General features: G+C 42.5%; 1 protein-coding gene across 2 annotated transcripts in view; it reads right to left on the bottom strand.

Moving 5' to 3' along the window:
* EPB41L5 (erythrocyte membrane protein band 4.1 like 5) overlaps positions 1-12,850 on the bottom strand; it is a 90,060-nt gene extending 77,210 nt beyond the window's left edge. For both annotated transcript variants that reach the window (XM_066611728.1, XM_066611729.1), the window contains exons 1-2: positions 12,762-12,850; positions 6,004-6,188 (exon numbers count right to left, since the gene is read on the bottom strand). In XM_066611728.1, coding sequence (XP_066467825.1) covers positions 6,004-6,186 — 183 coding nt within the window. In that variant the 5' untranslated portion in view covers positions 6,187-6,188; positions 12,762-12,850. The remainder of the gene's footprint in view (positions 1-6,003; positions 6,189-12,761) is intronic.
* Positions 12,851-21,371: the final 8,521 nt, after the last annotated feature.

Genomic DNA, 21,371 nt, shown 5'->3' with positions numbered 1-21,371 from the left:
AAGCACAGAATATTAAGCACTACTATTGAAAAAGCAAAGACAGAGTGGGACAAATCTGCCTGGCTGAGCTCTTAACAGCCAACAGTTTCCTGGAGACACAGATTAGGTCAGGGGATGCAAACTATGAGGTGCGCCGCTCCCAAGCCTATTCCACACCCACTCTAGCCGCAGAATGCCTTAAGATAAAGGGGGTACAGTCCTTAAATGTGCAAGAGTTGGATGTCTATTATGAACAGTGTCCTAATTATTCTCCCCTCTCCAAAGGATTCTTTCAGCTGTGAAGAGGCAGAACATGGATTTTTTTTCCTTTAAGAGAGCTACTTATAATCTCCACTACCTACAAGCATTCCACTCTCCCAAAATTTGTAGTATTTGAAAACTGGTACTTGTGTACTTGCAGTAAGAGCCAACTACATGTTGCCATAACAAACTGCAATAGCTTTTTTTCAAGGGAGGTAAGGGGGATTTGGAGCCAAAACCAACCTGAGACTTTTTGGAGCCTAAGTCATTGTGCCAAATGCAAATACAAAGAAGTGGGTACCCCCTGTCATCTGCTGCTTAAGGCAACCACTTTAGTTGGCCTAATGGATGGGCTGGCCCTATCTGGAGCCTAGAAATGGCAAACAGAGAGTATGTACAGTCATGGGTTGCTTAGCGACAGGGATGCAGACCTACACCCATGTTGTCAAGTCAGGCTTGACGCTATACAAAACCTCCGGAGAGGAGGAGAAGCTCTAGAAGGGTGTGCAGGAACCAGCAGCAGCATCGCATATGCCACCTGTTGCTGGTTGGAGCGTTGCAAAGCGGCGCTCACCTGTTCTTAACTTTTTGCCTGCCCACTGTTTCTGTGTGCCAAAATGCTGCCCCTCTCCCAGTTGCTTCCTGCCCTTCTATGGGGTTGGGTTGCATGGACGTGCAAGTTGCACAATTGGGCCCTAAACCCATCACAGGGCTTGGCAAGTTAGGGACTTGTAAGCATGACACCAAGTCCAACTAACAATATAATATTTGCCATGATAGTTCAGATATGACAAGCAGAACTCTTTAATTGCCTAAACTTGCTTGTTGAACTGCCAGTCAAAGAAAACTTGCAGAACAGTGCTGTGTTGAACACCCCCCCCCCCAATTAATCAGAAGCATGTGATTAAGGATGCAATCTAGAATTCAGTGCTTGATTTGCTGAAGTGTCACAGAATATTCAAGTGTTGCCATTTATAGAAACTACTGAAAGACGAACCCATGACTAAGTTGCTCACACAACTCAATGAGTGGCAGCCTGAAGTTCCTACACAAGTAAAATCTTGCAACTATGGAAAAGGTTCTTTGTACGTAATTCTCTTCTACAGTATCTCTTCTACAGAAAAATACTAATCAGAGTAAGACAAATAGTAATCCATGCCACACATTCAGTCCTGTGCAGTAACCCACAACAGAATCTCAACTTGCCAATGACTATGGGCCAAGTCCTATTCAATTTTCCAGCACCGGTGCAGCCATGCCAATGGGGGATGCGCTGCATCCTTTGGTGGGGAGGCAATCATGGAGGCCTCCTCCAGATAAGGAAACGTTTGTTTCCTTTCCTCAGGGTTGCATTGCAACTGCACTGGCACTGGAAAGCTGGATAGGATTGGACCCTCAGGACACAATCCTAACCAACTTTCCAGTTCTGGCATAGTTGTACCAGTGGGCCATGTGCTGCATCCTGCAGTCGGGGGGAGGGCAGTCATAGAGCCCTCCTCAAGGTAAGGCAATGTTTGTTCCCTTACTTAGGAGTTGCACTGCCCTTATGTCAGTGCTGGAAAATTGGTTAGGATTGCAGTGTAAGAAATTTAAATATTACCTAGGTGGTATCCTAACTTAGCATGACCATGAACTATCCAAAAAGGACCCTGTAATGACATACCCTTAGGGGCATCCTTATGAAAACCTCACTAATGCCAAAAGGCCCAGTTTCCGAACAGAGAAAGCACTTGTGTAGTTCATGGAAAGAAGTGCCAACAATCTCATTTACCCACCTACAGAGGACAATATTCTTGGGCAAATGCCTAGCTAGATGAAGGGGAAAAGACGTTATCAAGGCCTGGGAAATCATGAATGCCCCAAGCATTCACTTTCAATTAAGCTACCAGAATTTTCACAGCAGGTCACCCCTACATTCCTCCCACTCCTTTTCTCCCATGCCCAACATTGTCAAAAGGTTAAGAAGCAAAAGAGTACACACACACACACAAAGAATACTGCTAAATGAAATGTGTCTGAACCCAGACAGATTGAAGTAACTGGTGTTGAGAACAAGGCTGCATTTTCTTCTTTTAAAAATTGAGTGATTCAAACACTCTGCATTCTCACAGCAAAGTTTTACATAAGCAGTAATTTGGGGATTATTTCTTCACACACTTTTTTTTCCTTTTTAGTGATCCCAATAGCTCTGCAGTAAAGCAGAACTCTCCCCCCCCAAGTGGTAATTATTCAATCCACAACATAAGAGAAGATGTTGTTTTTCATTTGAGAAGAACTCCACATCTTTGAAGGGACATTCTTTTTAGACAATTTCTTTAATTGCTAAAACAAAACTAACAGGAAGTTTCCTTGTATACATGAACGTTACTGGAATAACTTGCTGTAATAACTTAGTGGCGAAATAGCACTTGAGAATTTCTCCAAAATATTAAGAAGACATTTTTAAAGAGAAAAAAAATAATAAACTTTCTTTCCATCAATTACATATTTACCAGGCATACCTTTGCCAAGGTTCCTAGTAGCTATGAGACACTGCCAACAGCACCTGCTTGATCAAGAATGGCACATGTGGATGGGTGCAAACATAATGCTGCAAACCTCTTTACTAAGATTTAAAAAATCAGGCCACATGATCACATGCTTCCTTTACCAGACCTCATTCCTCTCTGGAACATAACTTCCCATTCTGAACCACGGTTGTGTTACTTCAGTACTAAAATTACCCATAATCTTCTTGACAATGGCACTGACATTAACCACAGCGAATAATTCTATTCAGAATTTACTATCCACTTTCAAATCCTGTTCAAGGGACAACATAGTTACTGTTAATTGACACGGTTGCTTATGTAATACTTAACCATGGTTGAGGCTGGTGGAAGAAAGGTACAGTACATATAGGGAAGGGAGAATTTGTTTCCCAGATGCAAGGAAGCATAGGAACCCCATGATTCTTTCAAAAGCAAATTCACCAGCCTTCTATAGTTTACAATGTGGGGTTCAGATCGCGGCAGGGGAGGTTATGATGATTATTTTGAATGATTTACCATTATTTTATTCGCAGGTTTTTTCTTATTTTACTGGACCGAGTAATGTGCACAATTGTTTAATACATAGGTCACAGGAAGCTGCCTTATATAGAGTCATGCCATTGGCCCATTTAATTCAGCATTGTCTGCACTGAAACCCCAGAGAGCCACAACCAGGCAGGAGTCTTTCCCAGTCCTAGAGATGTCATGAATTCAACCTGGGACCTTCTCTGTGCACATGCCCTACCTCCAAGCAACAACCCTTTCCTAAGCCATCTTATTGATTTGCTTAGAATCAGACTTTGGCAACATGTGTGCACAGACTTGACTCAGGCCGCAATCCTAACCAATTTTTCAGCAGTGACATAAGGACAATGCAACTCAGAGGTAAGGGAACAAACACTGCCCTACACTGTTTGCATAGCTGTGCCAGTGGGGCATGTACTGCATCCCAATTGCAGGATGCAGTACATGCCCCACTGGCACAGCTATGCCAGTGCTGGAAAGTTGGTTAGGATTGCATCCTCAGTTTCAAATGACTGAAATCAATCTGTCAAGTAATTTGAAGACACTACTGAAAGATTACTATTTGAAGTAATTGAATTCAGTAACATATATTGAGGCTGAAAAATATCACTCCACAAACACATGAAATTTCCATGCAAGAGATTCCTCCATTGTGGTACACCACTTCACATAAAGGCTAAACTCATTTTCCTCTTTAAATTGTGTTTTGTTCAAGTTGGAGCCACTGCAAAGAAAAAGCAGTTAAGAACTTCAAAAGTTACTTAACGATTTCCAATAAAACATTAAGTACTTTCCTCACAAAAGAGACCGGATAATTTTTACTAAAGAAAGTAGTCTCCCTTCTGATTCTTTAGAACTTCAGCACTAGTTATTGCTGTATTAGTCAAAAGAAAATAGGGGGCAAAACTACACAAAATTATCTTAGCAGCAGGATTGTTTCACATTGGGTTGTATCTCAGACACATGCAACAAAACACTTAAGTTCTAGTAGGAGCTCATGATGGTTCTAAAAAAAGAGAGGTAGACGTTGTCAACAGAAGAAAGGGCTTTTTGGGCTACCTTCTATTCTACCAAATATCAAGAGAAAATCTATTCAATATTTCATTCAAAGAGCAGTGCACAAAACTACCACTTTTTCTTCAAGTAATGATCACCAACCTCTATGTAAATATATTATGTAATTAATTGCCAGTTTTATGTCCATCCACCATCACATTTACAGTTACACACTTCCAAATGATTCTCAATTTCTCTCTTCAGGACTCTTAATCCTAAAGCCTGGACATCCTACTCTTTGCAATTTCCAATTTAACTGAGGGGGAAAAAGCAGACAAGGTGTGCCCCACCTTGCATCACTCTTAAACATACCAATTTGCATAATTTAAAGATTTTTAGAGTGGCATTCTATGTTCCAAATTCACATTTAACACAGGAACTACACAATGAGGAACAACATTGCTTCAAAAGTAGAAATGATGTGTACTGACAGTCAATTCAAATCTGCATTTTAAATATTTTTTGCCAAAGTGAAAAATGAAATATCAATAATCATATAGTCTGCTGCATGATTTGCTGCTCACCCTGACAGCCACACTGCCCCCACTATCCTCTTGCCATAGAAGGCAAGTAAACAAGGATTGTTGTGGCAATCTGCCTCCTCCTCTTACTTGCCTCCTGTTCCTTCCCCCACAAGGGAATGAGCAAGAAGAGGTGAAGAAGAAAGTGCCACCACCACGATCTGCTTGCTTCCCTTTCCAGAAGGAAAAGTATAGATGAAGCAGTAAAGATGATGCAGTAGAGTAGAGAAAAGCATGGTGACAGCAAAAATGTCTCATCCTCCTAACCCACTGCTGAGATAATCTTCCTAGCTCTCTTGCAAACAGAGTGGGTGGGTAGAGCACCCTCTTCCTCTTCTGCTCTCTCTCCAGTCTCTGTCTGATCAACCTCTTTGAAAGAGAGAGCTAGGAAGATAGTCAGCAGGGCTGGGAGATGAGGTGGCCAAGGCAGTAAAGGTAAACAGGCAGTGAAGGGGGGGGGGGAGCTTACAGGTACCAATGCACACACAAGAGAAAGAGAGGAGCAGACACTTTGCTGCCACTTCTACCTGAGCCCTCCCTGATAACAAAAAAAGAAAACCAACTTTCAAAACAAACCTAACCCCAAACCCCAACATCTGAATGTGAATTTCAGTTTTCTTGGTTCCAAAATCAACATTCAAATTCACTGCATTGAAATTCTTACTTAGCTACTACAAAAACACACCATCATGTACGATATGAAGCAATTATTCAAGCTATGCAGAAGTGTTGCTACTCAGCATCTTGATCCAAAACAAGGAATACTTACTGCAACATCTTTAAGACTAACACATTTATTGTGGCAGGAGCAGACAAAGAAAACAACCAATGTGTTAGTTTTTATGGAGCTACAGATGCAAGTTACTAACTTTTAGAATTTATCCCATAAAATAGGAACAGGACTTTTAAAAAGATTCGATCACTGGGATAGTTAATAGTTCTGAACTACTATTACTGAACAACTGAACAATAGTTCTGAACAACTGAACATCTGTTAGCACCTATTTATATTTCTTCATGTTAACAATTTTGGCACATACAAACATCTTATTTAACTCACAGCTAAAGCACAATTTTTCTCTCAAACATATGTCAGCAATGCTGGAAAAGGAACTATAGTTCTCACATACCGGTAAGTCCACACTGACATCAGTCCCATCCAACAGTGAAACACGGCATGTAATTATGGATCTTGCATCTCCAGACGCAGGGATGTGAGTTGCAGCTCGCTGAGCCTCTCTTAACCGCTCCTTCTCAGCATGTTTGCGCACAGATCTGCGCCCAAGTGTTCGTCGAAAGAAACTCAGCATCATTACTAAATAAACAAAGAGATATTATAAATTTGTAAAGAAAAATAAAAAATTCCAACTGAAATATTTTAAAGAAGCCAAAGTAATTATTCATTCACATGGCAGGTAGTTCCACTGTCTGACACTTTGCCCAAAAGTTTTAGAGAGCTATATGGGAACTGTTTTAAGTGTTATCTACAATAACCGCAGTATTTCAATAAGGCTCCATTGTATTTTAAACAGGAGGCTTTAGGATATAGCTGTTTGAGGAGTAAGAAGCCACTGAATCCTGTACTGAATGAAGGAAAATATTCTGTTTCTAAATAGTGTGTTGTGAAGTTGTTGAAGTGTTGTACAAGACTACAGTGCAAGAGTACAGACTTCAATATATCCATTAATAATTTGAGGTCGAATAATAATGGATATGATAGGTTTAGTAGCTTCAAAAGGCAGCCTGCATAGTAACTTTCCTATTTCCAGAACCAAGATTTTGCTACACATGTTAATTTCTGATTTTATATGAAGCAGATCCTTGTCTGCAGACAGATTCCACAAAGTTTTGGAGGCAGAACAGCCAGCCCAATCCCATACAGAACACTAAGCACTCTAATGTTTACACCTTCCATGACTCATGGCAGATTCCAAACCATCTAGGTCTCTGACAAGGGTTTCATCCTTCACTGTGAGCCAAAAAGGATAAACTGGCAAATACGCCTTCCACCTTCTGTCTGTCTGGACTTGCCTGCCACATACTATCGCTGAGAGAGGTTGGAATTCTTAAAAGGTCAAATTAGCACAACTGGAAGATTTAAATTTTAACCACTCTGGAGAGATTGCTTGTGGCTTAAGCTCCTAGTAATAGCAATGGCTATATCAACCAAAATAATCCAATATTATCTATTCCAAGTCATAACATCCATTCCGCTCAAGCAGAACAGGTATTTATCTTCATTAATTTGAGGCATTCTTTTAAAGAACTCAATCTGGTTTACAATCTGAAGTCTTAACAAATGAACATATAAAGCTTCCTTATTCCGAATCAGATCATTGCTTCACCTAGCCCAGTACTGTCTACTCCGACTGACAGCAGGCTTTCCCCTAACCGTTACTTAAGTTCTAAAAAATGCTTTTTAACTAGACCTGCGGGGGACTGAACCTGAAATTTGTTTATGCAGATCAAGTCCTCCAACATTAAGCTATGTCTTCTCCTATACTGAGCAGCAGTTAGAAGGGTTTTATACCATGTCTTTCTTCAAAGGAGATCCAACAATGAAATGTAATTTTGCACAACCTATAATAAGAGTCTCATATCATGTAACCTGGGTAAAAGTCCAGGGCCACTGGCAGACTAGTATGCATTGTCAGACATGAAGGGGCCTCACCACACTAATAGGTCTGGCCCACTGTCATCACCACACCTGTTTTGCATCACCTTCAGGCTTCAGTGAGCTGCATGCAGAGAACATCTTTTCACCTCTGGTTAGATTCAAATTGCTGCAGCATTGACCAGAAAAATTCCTTCAGTACAATAGTTGACTACAGGATGTCTTAGAGCAGTGTCTGAGAAGTGGGTAACATACTGTACATGTGTCTTTAGCTAATGTGTGCACTGGCTGCAAATGTGACTGCAACAGGGGGCTGCTAAGGGTTACTGAACAACCATTTCTAAGAACTGACCAAAATAAATCTACCAGTCTGGGTAAAGTTGCTGCCAGGAAGTAATCTCATAGTCCTTTAAATCTTTTTTTTTTTTAAACACATTATCAGCCTAGTAATCTAAACTTAAAGCTCCCAAGACCCCGATGTTGGATTAAAAGGGGGAGAGCTATCATTAGCATATCACAGAACTGAAGTTCCAATTAATTTCAGATTTAGGCAACCCAGAAATCCCAGTTTTGATTTGTGAAGCTGCAAATATCAGAGCTGACAAACACACAGCATACGTTGTTTCTGAACAAGTCTCTGACAACCATCCAAACAGCCAACAGCTTACATTACAACTATTTGCTGAACAGTGCAAACTGCCATTTCTGTTCCTCACAAGATGTTTCATGCTCCCAAACTGAATGAAGAGGCCCTCATAATAGCAATATTCTGCAGCATCAACACCCCCATATCATCAATTGTGAGTTATGATGCAAAGCAGCAGTGGAAAGAACAAGAATTCCTTAGCACCTAACACACACTAGTATGACAATCTAAGTGGCTGAAATAAGAATAATAAACATTTCAGTTTTGGAAAGGGGCTCATTTAGAGCAAACAGTTTTCAAACTGTGTCATATTAAGTTCCTCAAACATTAACTATAACCAAACACTAAAGGTTCAGAGTGTATTTTTGTTGCAACTACAGGGCCAGTTAAGTGCTTAGAGAAAGGAAGAAACATTTTATTACTTGGTCCAAATAATTATTTGCAATGGTTTTGTTGGCACAGAGCTACCTACATTACACTGATAGGATACTGAAAAGAAATACTCTGCACTATGCTTTGCCTCCCAACCCAATCAAGTCATCAAAACAACCTAGTGTCCCCTAGCCCTTCAAAACACTAACTAAATGCTAGCCCAGCATTTCTCAAACTGTGGGTCAGGACCCACTAGTTCGGTCGCAAGCCAATTTCAGGTGGGTCCCCATTCATTTCAATGTGTATTTTATTTTTAATATATTAGACTAGATCAGTGTTTCTCAATCAGTGGTACTTGTACCACCAGTGGTACTCACAGGACCCCTGACTTCTGCCACCAAGACCAGCAATGCAACACAACAAGCAGCAGAAGGAGGCTTGTCTCAGTGGGCAGAGCTCCAGTGTACACTTTTCACAAGCACAAAAAAGCCCTCCGGTTCACCCTGCGCTAATTACTAGTGTGTGTTGCATTGCATTTGGCCTCCCAATGTGGAAGTAACTGGCAATAACATAATCACCAGTTACTTCTCGTGGTACTTCCAACAGGTGGACCATGCGAAGTGGTACAGCGGGACACAAACAATGAGAAACACTGCACTAGATGCTACCATGCTATATGACTGCATTTGGGGAAATGTTACAGATTTGTACTTTTAACAGGCTACTGTGTAAATGCTTTAACAATGAAAGTCAATGGGGCTTACTCCCAGGTAAATGTGGCTAGGACTGCAGCCTTCAGAATGCTTGGAGAATGTTTTTAAACAGATCTGTAACTGCTTAGGAGGGTGGTTCTTTATTTTAAGTAAATTTTTAAACTTATACTTATTGTAAACTTTTAATTTAACTGATTGATTTTGTTGTATGAGGGTGCTAAAAATTTTCCTGCTTGATGTCACTTCTGGTCAGGTTAATGACATCACTTTCAGTTGTGCAGAAAGAATGAATTTGTGGCAGTTGCTCCATATCTCACATCTCTGATATTACCCCGATATAGATGGAATCATATTTTAGCATGGTTAAAAAGTCACTTCTGTATAGGAAGTTGCATGAACACTTCCATGTAGTTAGCCGAATATAATAAGTGCATGTGCATCCATTTCATTATGTGTAGGAAATTTCACCATGTTCAGACAGTGGGAATGCAGAGCTAAAATAAGCTAGAATACAATCACAACATCCTGGTCTCAAGGAATAAGTCTTGAAACGTGAAAATAACTCCTGAACATGGCCACCCAAGACCTCCTGGTGCATGAAGCATCATGCCCCCACACCACCTCAATCCCTCCTCAATGCTGCCTCTGCTAATGGGCACACCCCCCATAGATGTGAGGGTGCATGGCCCAATCCCTCTACTCACTAGTAGCACAACCTGCAGCCTGCCTGGTGCACACTATCAAACAGAAGCAGCATGAACCAGGGGGGCTGCAGATTGTGAACCTGTCAAATAAACTAAAGGGCAAGCCATCTTGCCTCAGTGGACCAGCCGAGGGGAGGAGCTCCAAATCACCTGTCCCTGCCTACTTAGTGTTTCATAAGCTACCCAAGTAGGAGGGGAAAGGTGATTTGGAGCACAGCATGCTTCCCCCTCTTCTTCCAGCAGTTGCCCTGATGAGGCTTCATGGTTAGGCCAGCAATTCTTCTGAGCAGGTGCAAGTACATTTCCCTTATGAATTAACCAAACATATCAAGTAAGCCCATTCACACTATGGAGCCGACAGCTATGCTCACAGTTCAGAGTAGTGGAGACCAGCACAATTGACCTGGTCTCATGAGATCAATGGCAGGGCAAAAACATCATCCCTCACAGCTGGTTCACAGAGGCAAGATGGTGGTCAGCAGAGGCCAGATAAGCAGGAGATAAATGGGGGGGGGGGAATATAAGTTAAGAGTATAAAAAATATGAAAGAGAAAAGAGCAGGAAAAGGGGAGCAAGAGAACAGGGGAAGAAGAGAGGCTGGAAGACAGACAGACAGAGAGGCCGCAATAGAGACTGGCAGGAGAGGGGAGGAAAGTGAGCAGAAAGCAGACAGAGAGGCTTGCAAAAGGTGCTGAGAAGCAACAGATGGGAAGGCAAGGAGGCGCAGGTGGAGGGCCAGCTTGATGACAGAGAGAAAGGGCCCATGGAGGCAAGAAAGGACTGGAAGAAGCAGAAAATGGAGGTCAAGCTGTGAAATGAAAAAAGAGCATGGAGGCAGGGGAAGAAGCAAAAGCGTTGAGCACAGTCAAACATAAGAGGAGCAGGAGCTGAAAGTAAAAGGAAGGAAAAATGAGCCCAAAGGGAGTGAGTGAGTAAAGGGGCCCACCAAGGGGAGTCCTGGAGGTGGAGTATATAGCCAGGAGGAAAGAGGGGTAACACACACTTCCTGGCAAGATGTAATGGTGCCTGAATTGTATCTGACCCCTTCTGGTTGAAGGTTATCTCACCAGAGCAAGATACCCCTGATAGGATGAATTACTACAAACCCTAAAGGCTGCCACAGCTCAGTGTAATTAGAAGGGGGCAGAACAGCAAAAGAACTGAGTGGCCAAGCCTTGTCCTGTGCCCTAAATAATACAAAATAAGTGGCTGTGCCAGCCAAATTGGATCTCCATGAGCTTGATTTTCAGGGTCGGCTACCTGATCTGACCATTGTAATGCCCCATTCTAAGCCCTATAATGCAAGTCTTCCCCCTTGGGAGGAGGCTAAGGGCAGGGGACACGACACACACAGGTCTAGGCCTTCAGGCCCCTGAAATGGTGCGCCTTTGAAAAGGACTTAGGGCCCAATCCTATCCAATTTTCCAGTGTTAATGCAGCTGTGCCAGTGGGGTATGCACTTCATCCTGTGGTGGAGAGGCAGTCACAGAGGCCTCCTCAAGGAATGGGAATATTTGTTTGCGGCTGCATTGTGGTTGCACTGGTGCTGGAAATCTCTTATCTGAGAAGACAAAATATAAACCAATATTCTCTTTGTTTGCCCATGGAGAATATAGTATTAAAAAGGTGCCACGCAAGGCTCAGAAAATGGAAACTGGTGAGAAGGAAAGAAACAATAACTAAACCCGTCTACTTCTCATCAAGGAAACGATGGTACGATTAGAAGAAACTGGAAACTAAGGCTGCAATCTTATGCGCTCTTACCTAGGAGAAAGTCCTACTGAACACTGTGGGATTTATTTCCGAGTCAACCTGACTTGGATTGCAGTGTCAATATCACTCACACAAAACAGCAATGAACACAGGTATGAAAACTTCAAGCACAACTAAAGTGGAGGACAGTTTACAGAGGATGGCAATGCAACTCTATATGCAATTCAAAATGCAAGGAAGCACAGCCAAGAAAGTGAAAAGGTTAAAAAGTTAGTGCGGATTGTGTATCATTTTTTCCTAATGCACAACACATCACTCGACAACCACCACTACCACCCCGTCTCCTATTGCAACTTATCCCCCTATCACAGGGACATGCAGTACGTGGGGAGGCAGGTGAGGCAGAGTCCTCCCACCAGAGTCCTTCAGAAAGTGCCGCCATGTGAGGCAGCATCTGGATTGTGGGTGCTTGGGCACCTCACGCGGAGGCAGCGTTTTTCAAAAGACTCTGTTGGGGAAGCTCTGCCTCACCTGCCCCCCCCCACACACACACACAGAGCGCGTGGATCTTGAGGGCTTGGGCACCTCATAGGGTGGCTGGTGGCACTTTTTGAAGGCCTCTGGTAGGGAGGCTCTGCCTCAGCTGCCTCCCCACCCTTGGGCACCTCACAGGGCGGCGGGGCTTTTCGAAGAACTCCAGTGGGGAGGCTCTGCCTCACCTGCCTCCCCACCCATCTCACGCCCCTGCCCCTGCCATCATCACCACGTCACAACTTGCTCCCCTTGAAAGGCAACACGGTTGAGGGCGGGTGCCCTACAAGCCACTGTGCAAACACAGGACCCTTCAGGCACAAGAGAGGCTTATGGGGCGGCTTGGGGGGGGGGGAGAAGACAGAGAGTGGCTCTTAGACAAGGCTGCGTGGACGTGCAGGCTCCATGGGGAAGGGTCGCCTCCACTCAGAGGGGCCAATAAGGATGATAAGGGGGGAGCGCCACCTGGGGCGAGCGGGGGGGGCTGCTTGAGGCAGTGGGGAGAAGCCATGGCTGGACTCGAGGCGAGAGCGGGCTTACCCGCAGCCCCAGCCCACTCTCCCCCACCCTCCCCGCACCCCACGCATTCACCAACCTCCCGGGCCGCCTTCCTCCCCCAGCTGCGCTCGTCCTTCCCGACCCGGCCGGCGGCAGCGGCGGCGAAGGGAACCAGCCCGGCTGGCTGCGAGGGAAGGAACGAGGGGCGGAGGCAAATGGCCGCTGAGGAAGGCGAAGGAGCCGCCTCTGCCCCCGCCCCCTTCCTCCCTCCCTCCCGCCCCCTCAGGCGGGCCTCTCTTCAAGCAGCCCCTCAGGAGACCAGCCCGGGCAGCCTCTGCTGCCAACGCTCAGGCACGTCCCGTGTGCCTCCAGCCATCCAAGTGCAAATCAAGCAGCACCGCCCAGGGCGACCACCGCCCTCTTTCTCCAGGACACGGCCTCTTTTTCAATCTCTAGGACAGACTAAAGATAGTATTTCTTGGTCCTTGGTCTGTGGAACTCCTTGCCACTGGATGTGGCGCTGGCCTCTGCCCTGAGTGCCTTTACAAGGGGATTGGGCAGAGGTCGGGAGGAAAAGTCCATCAAGGGTCACGGGCCTTGATGGGGATGTGTAGCCTCCTGGTTTTTAGAAGGAGGTTCCCTCCAGGTGACCAGAAGTCCTCTTTCTCCAGGACATGTCCTCTTTTTTAGCCTTGGGCCCTGGAAAAGAACTTATATGTCCTTCTTTTGCCTTTGAGAAGGCAGTGCAGAGCCTTCTTCTAATTCATAAAGTATATGTAATCGAGCTTTTCATTTAATAATATAGTGTTTGAATTAATCACCTGAAATCAGTCTATGTGGTTTTTAGCTTTCAATTTGTCATGTCCCACATTTTTCTTGGATGTCCTACATGTGGGGGTGCTTTGTTCTCTTTCACGGTTATGGCATCTGGGCACCCAGGCTATCTCAGATGCAAGGGAGGGCACCAGGATGCAGGTCTCTTGCTGTCTTGTGTGCTCCCTGTGGCATTTGATGGGCCACTGTGAGATATAGAAAGCTGGACTAGATGAGCCTTTGCCCTGATGCAGCAAGGCTCTTATGTTCTCATGTCCTGGAAAAGAACATAAGTGTCCTCCTTTGCCATGGGAGCAGGCGCCTACAGGCAGCACATTGCCTTCTTGTCATCAATAAATTATGTAATATAGTTTTAAGTTTAACAAGTAACAGTATTTAATTTAACCACATGACGTCAATAGATGAGTGGTTTTAGCTTTTATTTTGTAACAGACTACAGTTTTCTTGGATGTCCTACATTTTAGGGTGCCTTATTCTCTTTTGTGGTTACCCTGAAACTCCACATCTTAAATAAAAAAAGCTTAAATATTTAAGCTATTCTGAACCACGTTTGAGGGGACAGGTGAGGTGGGGGTAATGAAAGGTGTCTCTTGTTGACATCCGTTTTGTAAACATTTAAATTTAACTCCTATTTCTTTCAGACAGCAGTCTGAGTAACTGAGAAGGAGCTCACCAGGTTGGTTAGCAACATTCACATACTCTATATTCAACTGGGGAAATAAAAAACCCAGCATCAATTGCCCATTTAGGTAAGAACCTGCCACAGGTTCTGTATTTAAAACAGGAAATAAAAAGAGTGGTGTTTTGTATCCTGAATGCAGTCCAATCTCCTGCCTTTTCACTGAGAGGAAATGTCAGTGAGTTCAAGTAGGCATAGCACCTAGGTTTGTATGACAACACAAGGAGTACAGTATTAGCAAGCTACAGGACTGTTTTAAAGTTGGCATAGGAGAGCTGGAAACATACCAAGTGCATATCCTGCCCTATTCAGTCCTGGTGACCTTAGGGATGAAAGAGCAATATCAATTACGAATATGGACCCAGAGCGTGCAACCTAGAACCTTAATTCAAATAGCTTTCTTTTGGGTATGTGGTCCATCTATGAACTACTGCATTAGGCTGCAATCCTAACCACACTTTCTTGAGGGTAAGCCCCGCTGAACAAAATAGGACTTACTTCTGAGTAGACCTGGTTAGGATTGTGCCCACAGTTTTCTTTTTCATCCATCACCTTCAGTGTTAAAAACCTGACAGTCATACATTACAGGAAGTCTCAGGGCCCAGTCCTATTCAACTTTCCAGTGCCAATACAGCTGCAATGCATTCCCAAGGCAAGGAAACAAAACTTCCCTTACCTTGAGGAGGCCTCCACAGCACCCCCTTGCAGCATGCAGTGCAAGCACTGTTGGCACAGCTGCATCTGTGCTGATAAGCTGAATAGGATTGGACCCTGTCTCTTCTATTCCCTTTCTTTGGCTGTCAGCATTACTTCTTCCCCTCGTTACTCACTATTTTCCTTTATAAATTTGTTCTTATCTCATATACCTGTTTTTGCATGTGCACCGTGTGGGATTTTGCCCCCTTTTCAGTTGTCCATCTTTGCTCTTTACATTTGTAACCCAGCTACTGTGAGATATGAAGAAGCAAAGTGAATCCAGTACAAACTGAGTATTAAAACTGGGCTTGGGTCCTCATGTTCTAAAGTGCTTTGTATTTTATTTTGACACTTCAGCAAAAAAAAAAAAAAAAAAAAGCAAAAAAACCCTTCATTTGTGAAATGTTTTATTAAAATTTAATTCTAACATATAAGTTATTCTTACCCGCAAATCTGATATTAACACTTATCAACCCACACCTTCTCTTTAGCAGATTTGTAAATCAGGCAGATAAGGTACAGTAACCAAGTATAGTGTCCAATAAATCTACAGTGAAGGTGAGTATAGAACTCACAGACCACCAACAAATTGTATACTCCAACCAAAGAGGGATACATATATATTTTAGTCCAGAATTGGTATCAGCAAACATTCTTGTGAAATTCTAGCCACTGTAGAGTACATAATCCAAACAGCTAAAAACTTTCCAGCTGGTCTTTCCTTTTTATACATGTAACAACACAGCTCTGTCCTCCAAATAACACCAACTCTTCTTGCTCATTCAGAAAGTCTCTGTCATCAGGATGGTGTAGGAGTCAGACTTAAACCTGGAAGATCCAAGTTCAAATCCTCACTCAGCCATGAAGCTTCCTGGGTGACCTTGGGCACTATCTTTCAGCCTCACCTACCTCATAGGATTGTTGTGAGGACAAAAGGAGGGACATGGACGCCTCCCTGGTGCTCCTTGGAGAAAGAGTAGTATAAAAATATTAAAAATGAACAAAGTTTTAAAGAAGTCACACTACAGCAACTGAAGGAACCTCTCACTTCGTAGGAATACTCAGGTATAAGAATTGTCCTGTGCATAGTCCGATCCTTTATGAAAAGCATTCAACGGACATGCAACTTGGTAATTCCATTTTTCAAATCCTGTCCTGATCATCCAGTTGCAGAGCTCAGTAATCACAGTAGACGGAAAATTCCCTACCTGTTTCTCTCTGCCACCCTACACAGCAGTTCTTCACCAGTTCCCAACTTATACATTTCCTCTTACGAGTTTGATTTCTTCCCTTGGCCTGCAGTATCTTTGCTCTGCTCTTTGTTCTGTTGATACTGTTATCCATTCTCAATCTTTCATCTCCCCATAGTGTTCTTTCTTCACACTTAAATCATATTAAAGCTTATTCTGCTGCTTTTTCTGGGCTTTCCTAATGCCCTGTATTAATAAACTTAAAACTTTCAAGCTGCTTCTTAACGATCTTCATTACACAGGCCAACACACATTTTGCTTCCTTAAATGTTACACCAATTCCTGGGTATATTTGGGGTGCCAATTCCAAGAATGGCATCCATTTTGCCCCATCATGTCTAGTCTTGGAGACACGGCATAGCCTCTTTAGTGAGCGGTTCAAGCAGCTTCCACATGAGGAAGCTGCTTGAACCACTCACTAATGAGGCTATATTATATCTCCAAAACTAGATGTGTGCCCAATCTCATCTGATCTTGGAAGCTAAGCAGGGTCAGGCTTGGTTAGTACTTGGATGGGAGACCACCTGGGAATACTGGGTGCTGTAGGCTTATACCATAGTATTTCGAGACTGAAGGTTGCCAACCAACCAGATGTGATAGGGCAAAACAGATGCCATTTTTGGAATTGGCACCCCAAATTCGTATCAAACCACCATAAAGTTTGGGAAAAAATTTTCTGACCCTCAATTTTGTAGACCTGTGTTATTCTCTATTCTTTTCCTTGGCCCTCTATCTATCAAATACTAATCTTCTTAGTAAACCTCCACCATCTTGTGCTATTTTTCATTCACATGCTCTTGCTCACTTGCTTTCATGGCCCCTTTGGTATGGAATAATTCTACTTTAGATATGTAGCAGACCCTGCTTTGCCCCCCCCCCTTTAAGCAATTGTTAAGCGCACATCTTTTTTCTCTTGCTCATGTTCTATTTTGGTTCCTTTCACTATGTATTAATTTATAACTGCTGGTCAATTTTTATAGATAACTGCAGCACCACAGTCTTGCACAATGGGACAAAAAATCAAAACTTCACAAATAGGCTAATGGGTTCTGAGCTCTCTGTGACTGATCAGTATAGGGAGAGGGATCTTGGGGTGGTGGTGGACAGCTCAATGAAAGTGTCAACCCAATGTGCAGCAGTAAAGAAGGTCAATTCTATGCTTGAGATCATTAGAAAAGGTATTGAGAACAAAACTAATACTGTAATGCCGTTGTACAAATCTATGGTAAGGCCACACCTGGAGTATTGTGTCTAGTTCTGGTCACCACATCTCAAAAGGACATAGTGGAAATGGAAAAGGTGCAAAAGAGAGCAACTAAAATGATTACTGGGCTGGGGCACCTTCCTTATGAGGAAAGGCTACTGTGTTTGTAGCCTAGAAAAGAGGCATCTGAGGGGGGACATGATTCAGCCTAGGAAAGAGGCGTCTGAGGGGGGACATGATTGAGACATACAAAATTATGCAGGGGATGGACAGAGTGGATAGGGAGATGCTCTTTACCCTCTCACACAACACCAGAACCAGGGGACAGCCACTAAAATTGAGTGTTGGGAGAGTTAGGACAGACAAAGGAAAATATTTCTTTACTCAGCATGTAAACACACACCTGGATTCATTCCCTCATAACCATCCAACCAGATACGATAATGTTGCTGAATATCTGTAAGCTGCAGTTTTTCCATAAGGACAACGATTGTAAAATTTAAAAAAGGAATGTTGCTTAAAAAAACCAGTTATTGTCCATGCTTAACACACGTTTCACACACAAGCCAGTGCAGGTTATTAAGCTATTGCAAGGTTTGTGAATGCAGGTGGAGAAGACCTGTGTGATAGTGCAATGTGCAATGTGTAATAGTGGAAGATCATGACTTTATTGCTGTGACACGTGAGAAAAGAAATATTACAACACAGACTGTGTAATAACTAAACTTAACTTTAGAATAGGAATGTGCTTCTGTACACATTAAGACTGTGCATTTTAAGACACATTAACAGAGCAAGATGTACATTACTGAACATTTAAGTACTTAAAACTTGTAAAAGAAAACCTCAAAATCATTAACATTCTTTTCCCAAGCCCAAGATGCATGAGGATATTTGTCCCTCACAAGCATTTATATAGAAAGAAAATTGCATTGTTCAAGACTTCCTTCAAAGCCTCTTTAAACCTTTTGTAATACTGTACTTATGAGTAACTAGAAAGGCCTCATTATGTCACAAATGGAGAGAGGCATTTTGTAAGTGTATGAGTAAAATATGAATGAGGGCCCAATACTAACCCATTTTCCAGCACCGATATAGCTGCAATGCAGCCCTGAGGTAAGGGCACATTTGAGGAGGCCTCTATGGTTGCACCAGTGCTGGAAAGTTGAATAGGATTGGGCCCGAGACACACATATCACGGAGATACAGAGAGTCAGAATTGGCTGCTACTCCATGTTGAGCATCCATGCAGTAGCAAAAGTGGGTTTGCTGTCATGTAGGATGTATAAATAACCTCACTCCAGTACCCCCCTAAATCAGTTCCTGATTCCTACACCCAACCAAGCCTTTAGCAATTTTAAAGAAATAGCACTGCTGTTCATCTTCCCAGAATAGCCTGCAGCATGGTGGAGGGCTAGCTACTCAGTGGGGTCAGGAAACAAAGCCTTCAAGTGTGTGGCTCAGTTCTTCAGTGAGCTTCCCTGTTTCTTCTATTATCTCAGGAGCTCCAGAAGGAATACTGGCTAAATATTTTACAGATATGTCAAAACTCCCTAGTGACTTGTGTATGCGTAACTACTCCTGAAAACGGGAAAGTCTAGAGTGAGTCAAGCCAACATGAAAACAGAAGTTGTCACAACAAGGTAATGATAGTTCCAGCCAAAAGGTGGAGACTGATTAAGCTACATTGTATTCAATGGAACATTTAATTAAATCCAAAGATAACAAGGTAGCACAATGTCTCATGCTGAAGGAAAAGTTAGAGGTGTGTCAGCATAACAGAAACTTGCTTCTTCCTGGGTCATTTAGGACCTGAAGTCCAAACTAATCACTTAGACCCTTTAGTAGATGCAAGTTAATCATTTGTGCAATTGAGATTCCAAATAATTGCTATTTGTAGGGAATACTGTACATAGCTTTTGACTACCCCAGGCAAAATCAAAAACATATACAACCGCACTAGTCTACCTTAGGGTGACATCAGCCTCATCCTGCAATGGAAGGACAGCAGTGAGTATAATGGTAGTATTCACATCTTTTAAAGCAGATAGTGTGGCAACATGTTTTTCTAGTAGCAGTCCATGTAGAAAGGGGTTACCAAAGATTAATAAATAAAAATCTGTTTGCTGTGGTTGCAGGGTATTGCACCCTGAAGATGACATAACTTTTACCCTCCACTGTGGATCAGATAAATACATGCCACGTGCAGGTGTTTTTACAGTAATTATTTTAAGGGATGGAAAATATTCAAAGTTGCTGTTTCTTAAATTTAATGTTTCAAAATTTCACCATCTGAGACTGCAATCCTATCCAAACTTACCTGTAAGTAAGCCCCATTGACCATAATAGGACTTACTTCTGAGTAGATGTACCTAGGATTGGGCTCTAAGGCAGTTTTGAGTATGCATGTAGTTACATCTTGCCTGTGTTTAGTACATATTTTTGAACAGCAGAATATCAGAATGCTGCTTTAAGGTACAAGCAGTTCCGCGTTCTCCACATACACATGATTACAGGTCTGCATTTCTTGCTTAATCACACTGAATAATTATCATATTTTGTTACTGTACTTCGTGTCCAATGATATAGCAGAGGCCTCACCTGTTACCCATTTTGGTGGACTAACAGAAGAGCATGAGAACACCATTTCAACCACAAAGTTGTGTATGGGTACAGGAAACAATTTGACATGGCATGAGTTTGTAACAATAAGTAGAAGGAAGGGAATACCAAGGAGCTCAAAGTGCAATCTTCCAGAGATGATGCTCAGAAATGGGGATCCTGTCCTCTTTTGTGGGGCCATATATACAAAATTTAATATGCACACTGCATGCTGGTTTAAGTCCTTTAAGAGGTAACTTAGAAAAAACAAGTGCCATTTTGAAAGGTTTTTTGTTAATGGATTCACAGGTAAAGCTAGAGAGATTCCACCTATCTACTTTCATGAGGGTATGCATATGCAAACACATCAACACCTACTACAGGTGTACTACTACTACTACTACAACAAATGTTCATATACTGTATATTATAGGACGCATAAAACGGTTGAGTGCTGGGATAGTGCTCCCCAGATCTATTTGAGAGCCACCAAAGCAAAAGGTAACATTCATTTGATCAGCAATAAACTACACTAGATACTTTAGTAAGACTAAATTCCAAAGGTATACAATACTTAAGTGTCCAGACACTTTTCCCCATAAGGAAGACTATGATCAGTAAAACTGAACAATTATTCCAGAGTTCAGATTTCCCCAGTTTTTCTTAATGTTGTGTAACTACCTCCTTATTCTCTGCTCTGCCTTCTAGAGAGAAAGTAGTTACCTTTTTATAGTGGATAGATATAACCTTGGAAAGAGTGGATCAATCCCTAGCCTGGTAATATTTACATGAGCACACAATTCAAGAGGAAAAGTACACAGTTTTCTTGAGAACAGGAATTTGTATTCCTGCTCCTCCTAAATTTAAATCTTCTAGGAAAAAGAAATATACATCTAATACACATGAAGTTTTGGAAATACCTTACTAATGCAGCTTTGTCTTTCCCCAATTGAGATTTTATATACACAACTAGTTTCAACTGTACTTGTAGCACCAGTGACACCATGCTAATATGGCTCCTTCTCAGCAATACATGTTTGATGCATTACCAAGTGACAGAACAGCAATTCTTAGCAGTAGCATGCGTTAGTATCACCATTACTATGGAAAGCATAGCACAACACAATTAAATACCTTTGAGGTCATCATCACCACTGGCACTAATTCTGGGGAGGGTGGTGTATCCATGGTGTATCCACAGTGTGATCGACACCACTTAAACACCACTGACTGTAACACAGTGAGAGAGTTCAGATACAGCAGTAACTCCTTTGTGTTTTCAGTGCATGGAAATGGTAAGATGTCCAAATATTAAAAAGTCAAAAATTAACTGACATGCTGTGCAGCATATCTATAACTGATCTTCAACAAAAATCTCCAAGCTTTAAATTACTAAAGCACATCTTTATTTTGCAATTAAACAATTAAGATCCACAAATAAAC

Source organism: Tiliqua scincoides, chromosome 1, assembly GCF_035046505.1.
Source record: "Tiliqua scincoides isolate rTilSci1 chromosome 1, rTilSci1.hap2, whole genome shotgun sequence".
Classification (NCBI taxonomy): domain Eukaryota; kingdom Metazoa; phylum Chordata; class Lepidosauria; order Squamata; family Scincidae; genus Tiliqua; species Tiliqua scincoides.
Note: the sequence above shows the minus strand (reverse complement) of the source record. Positions and strands in the feature narration are given on the sequence as shown.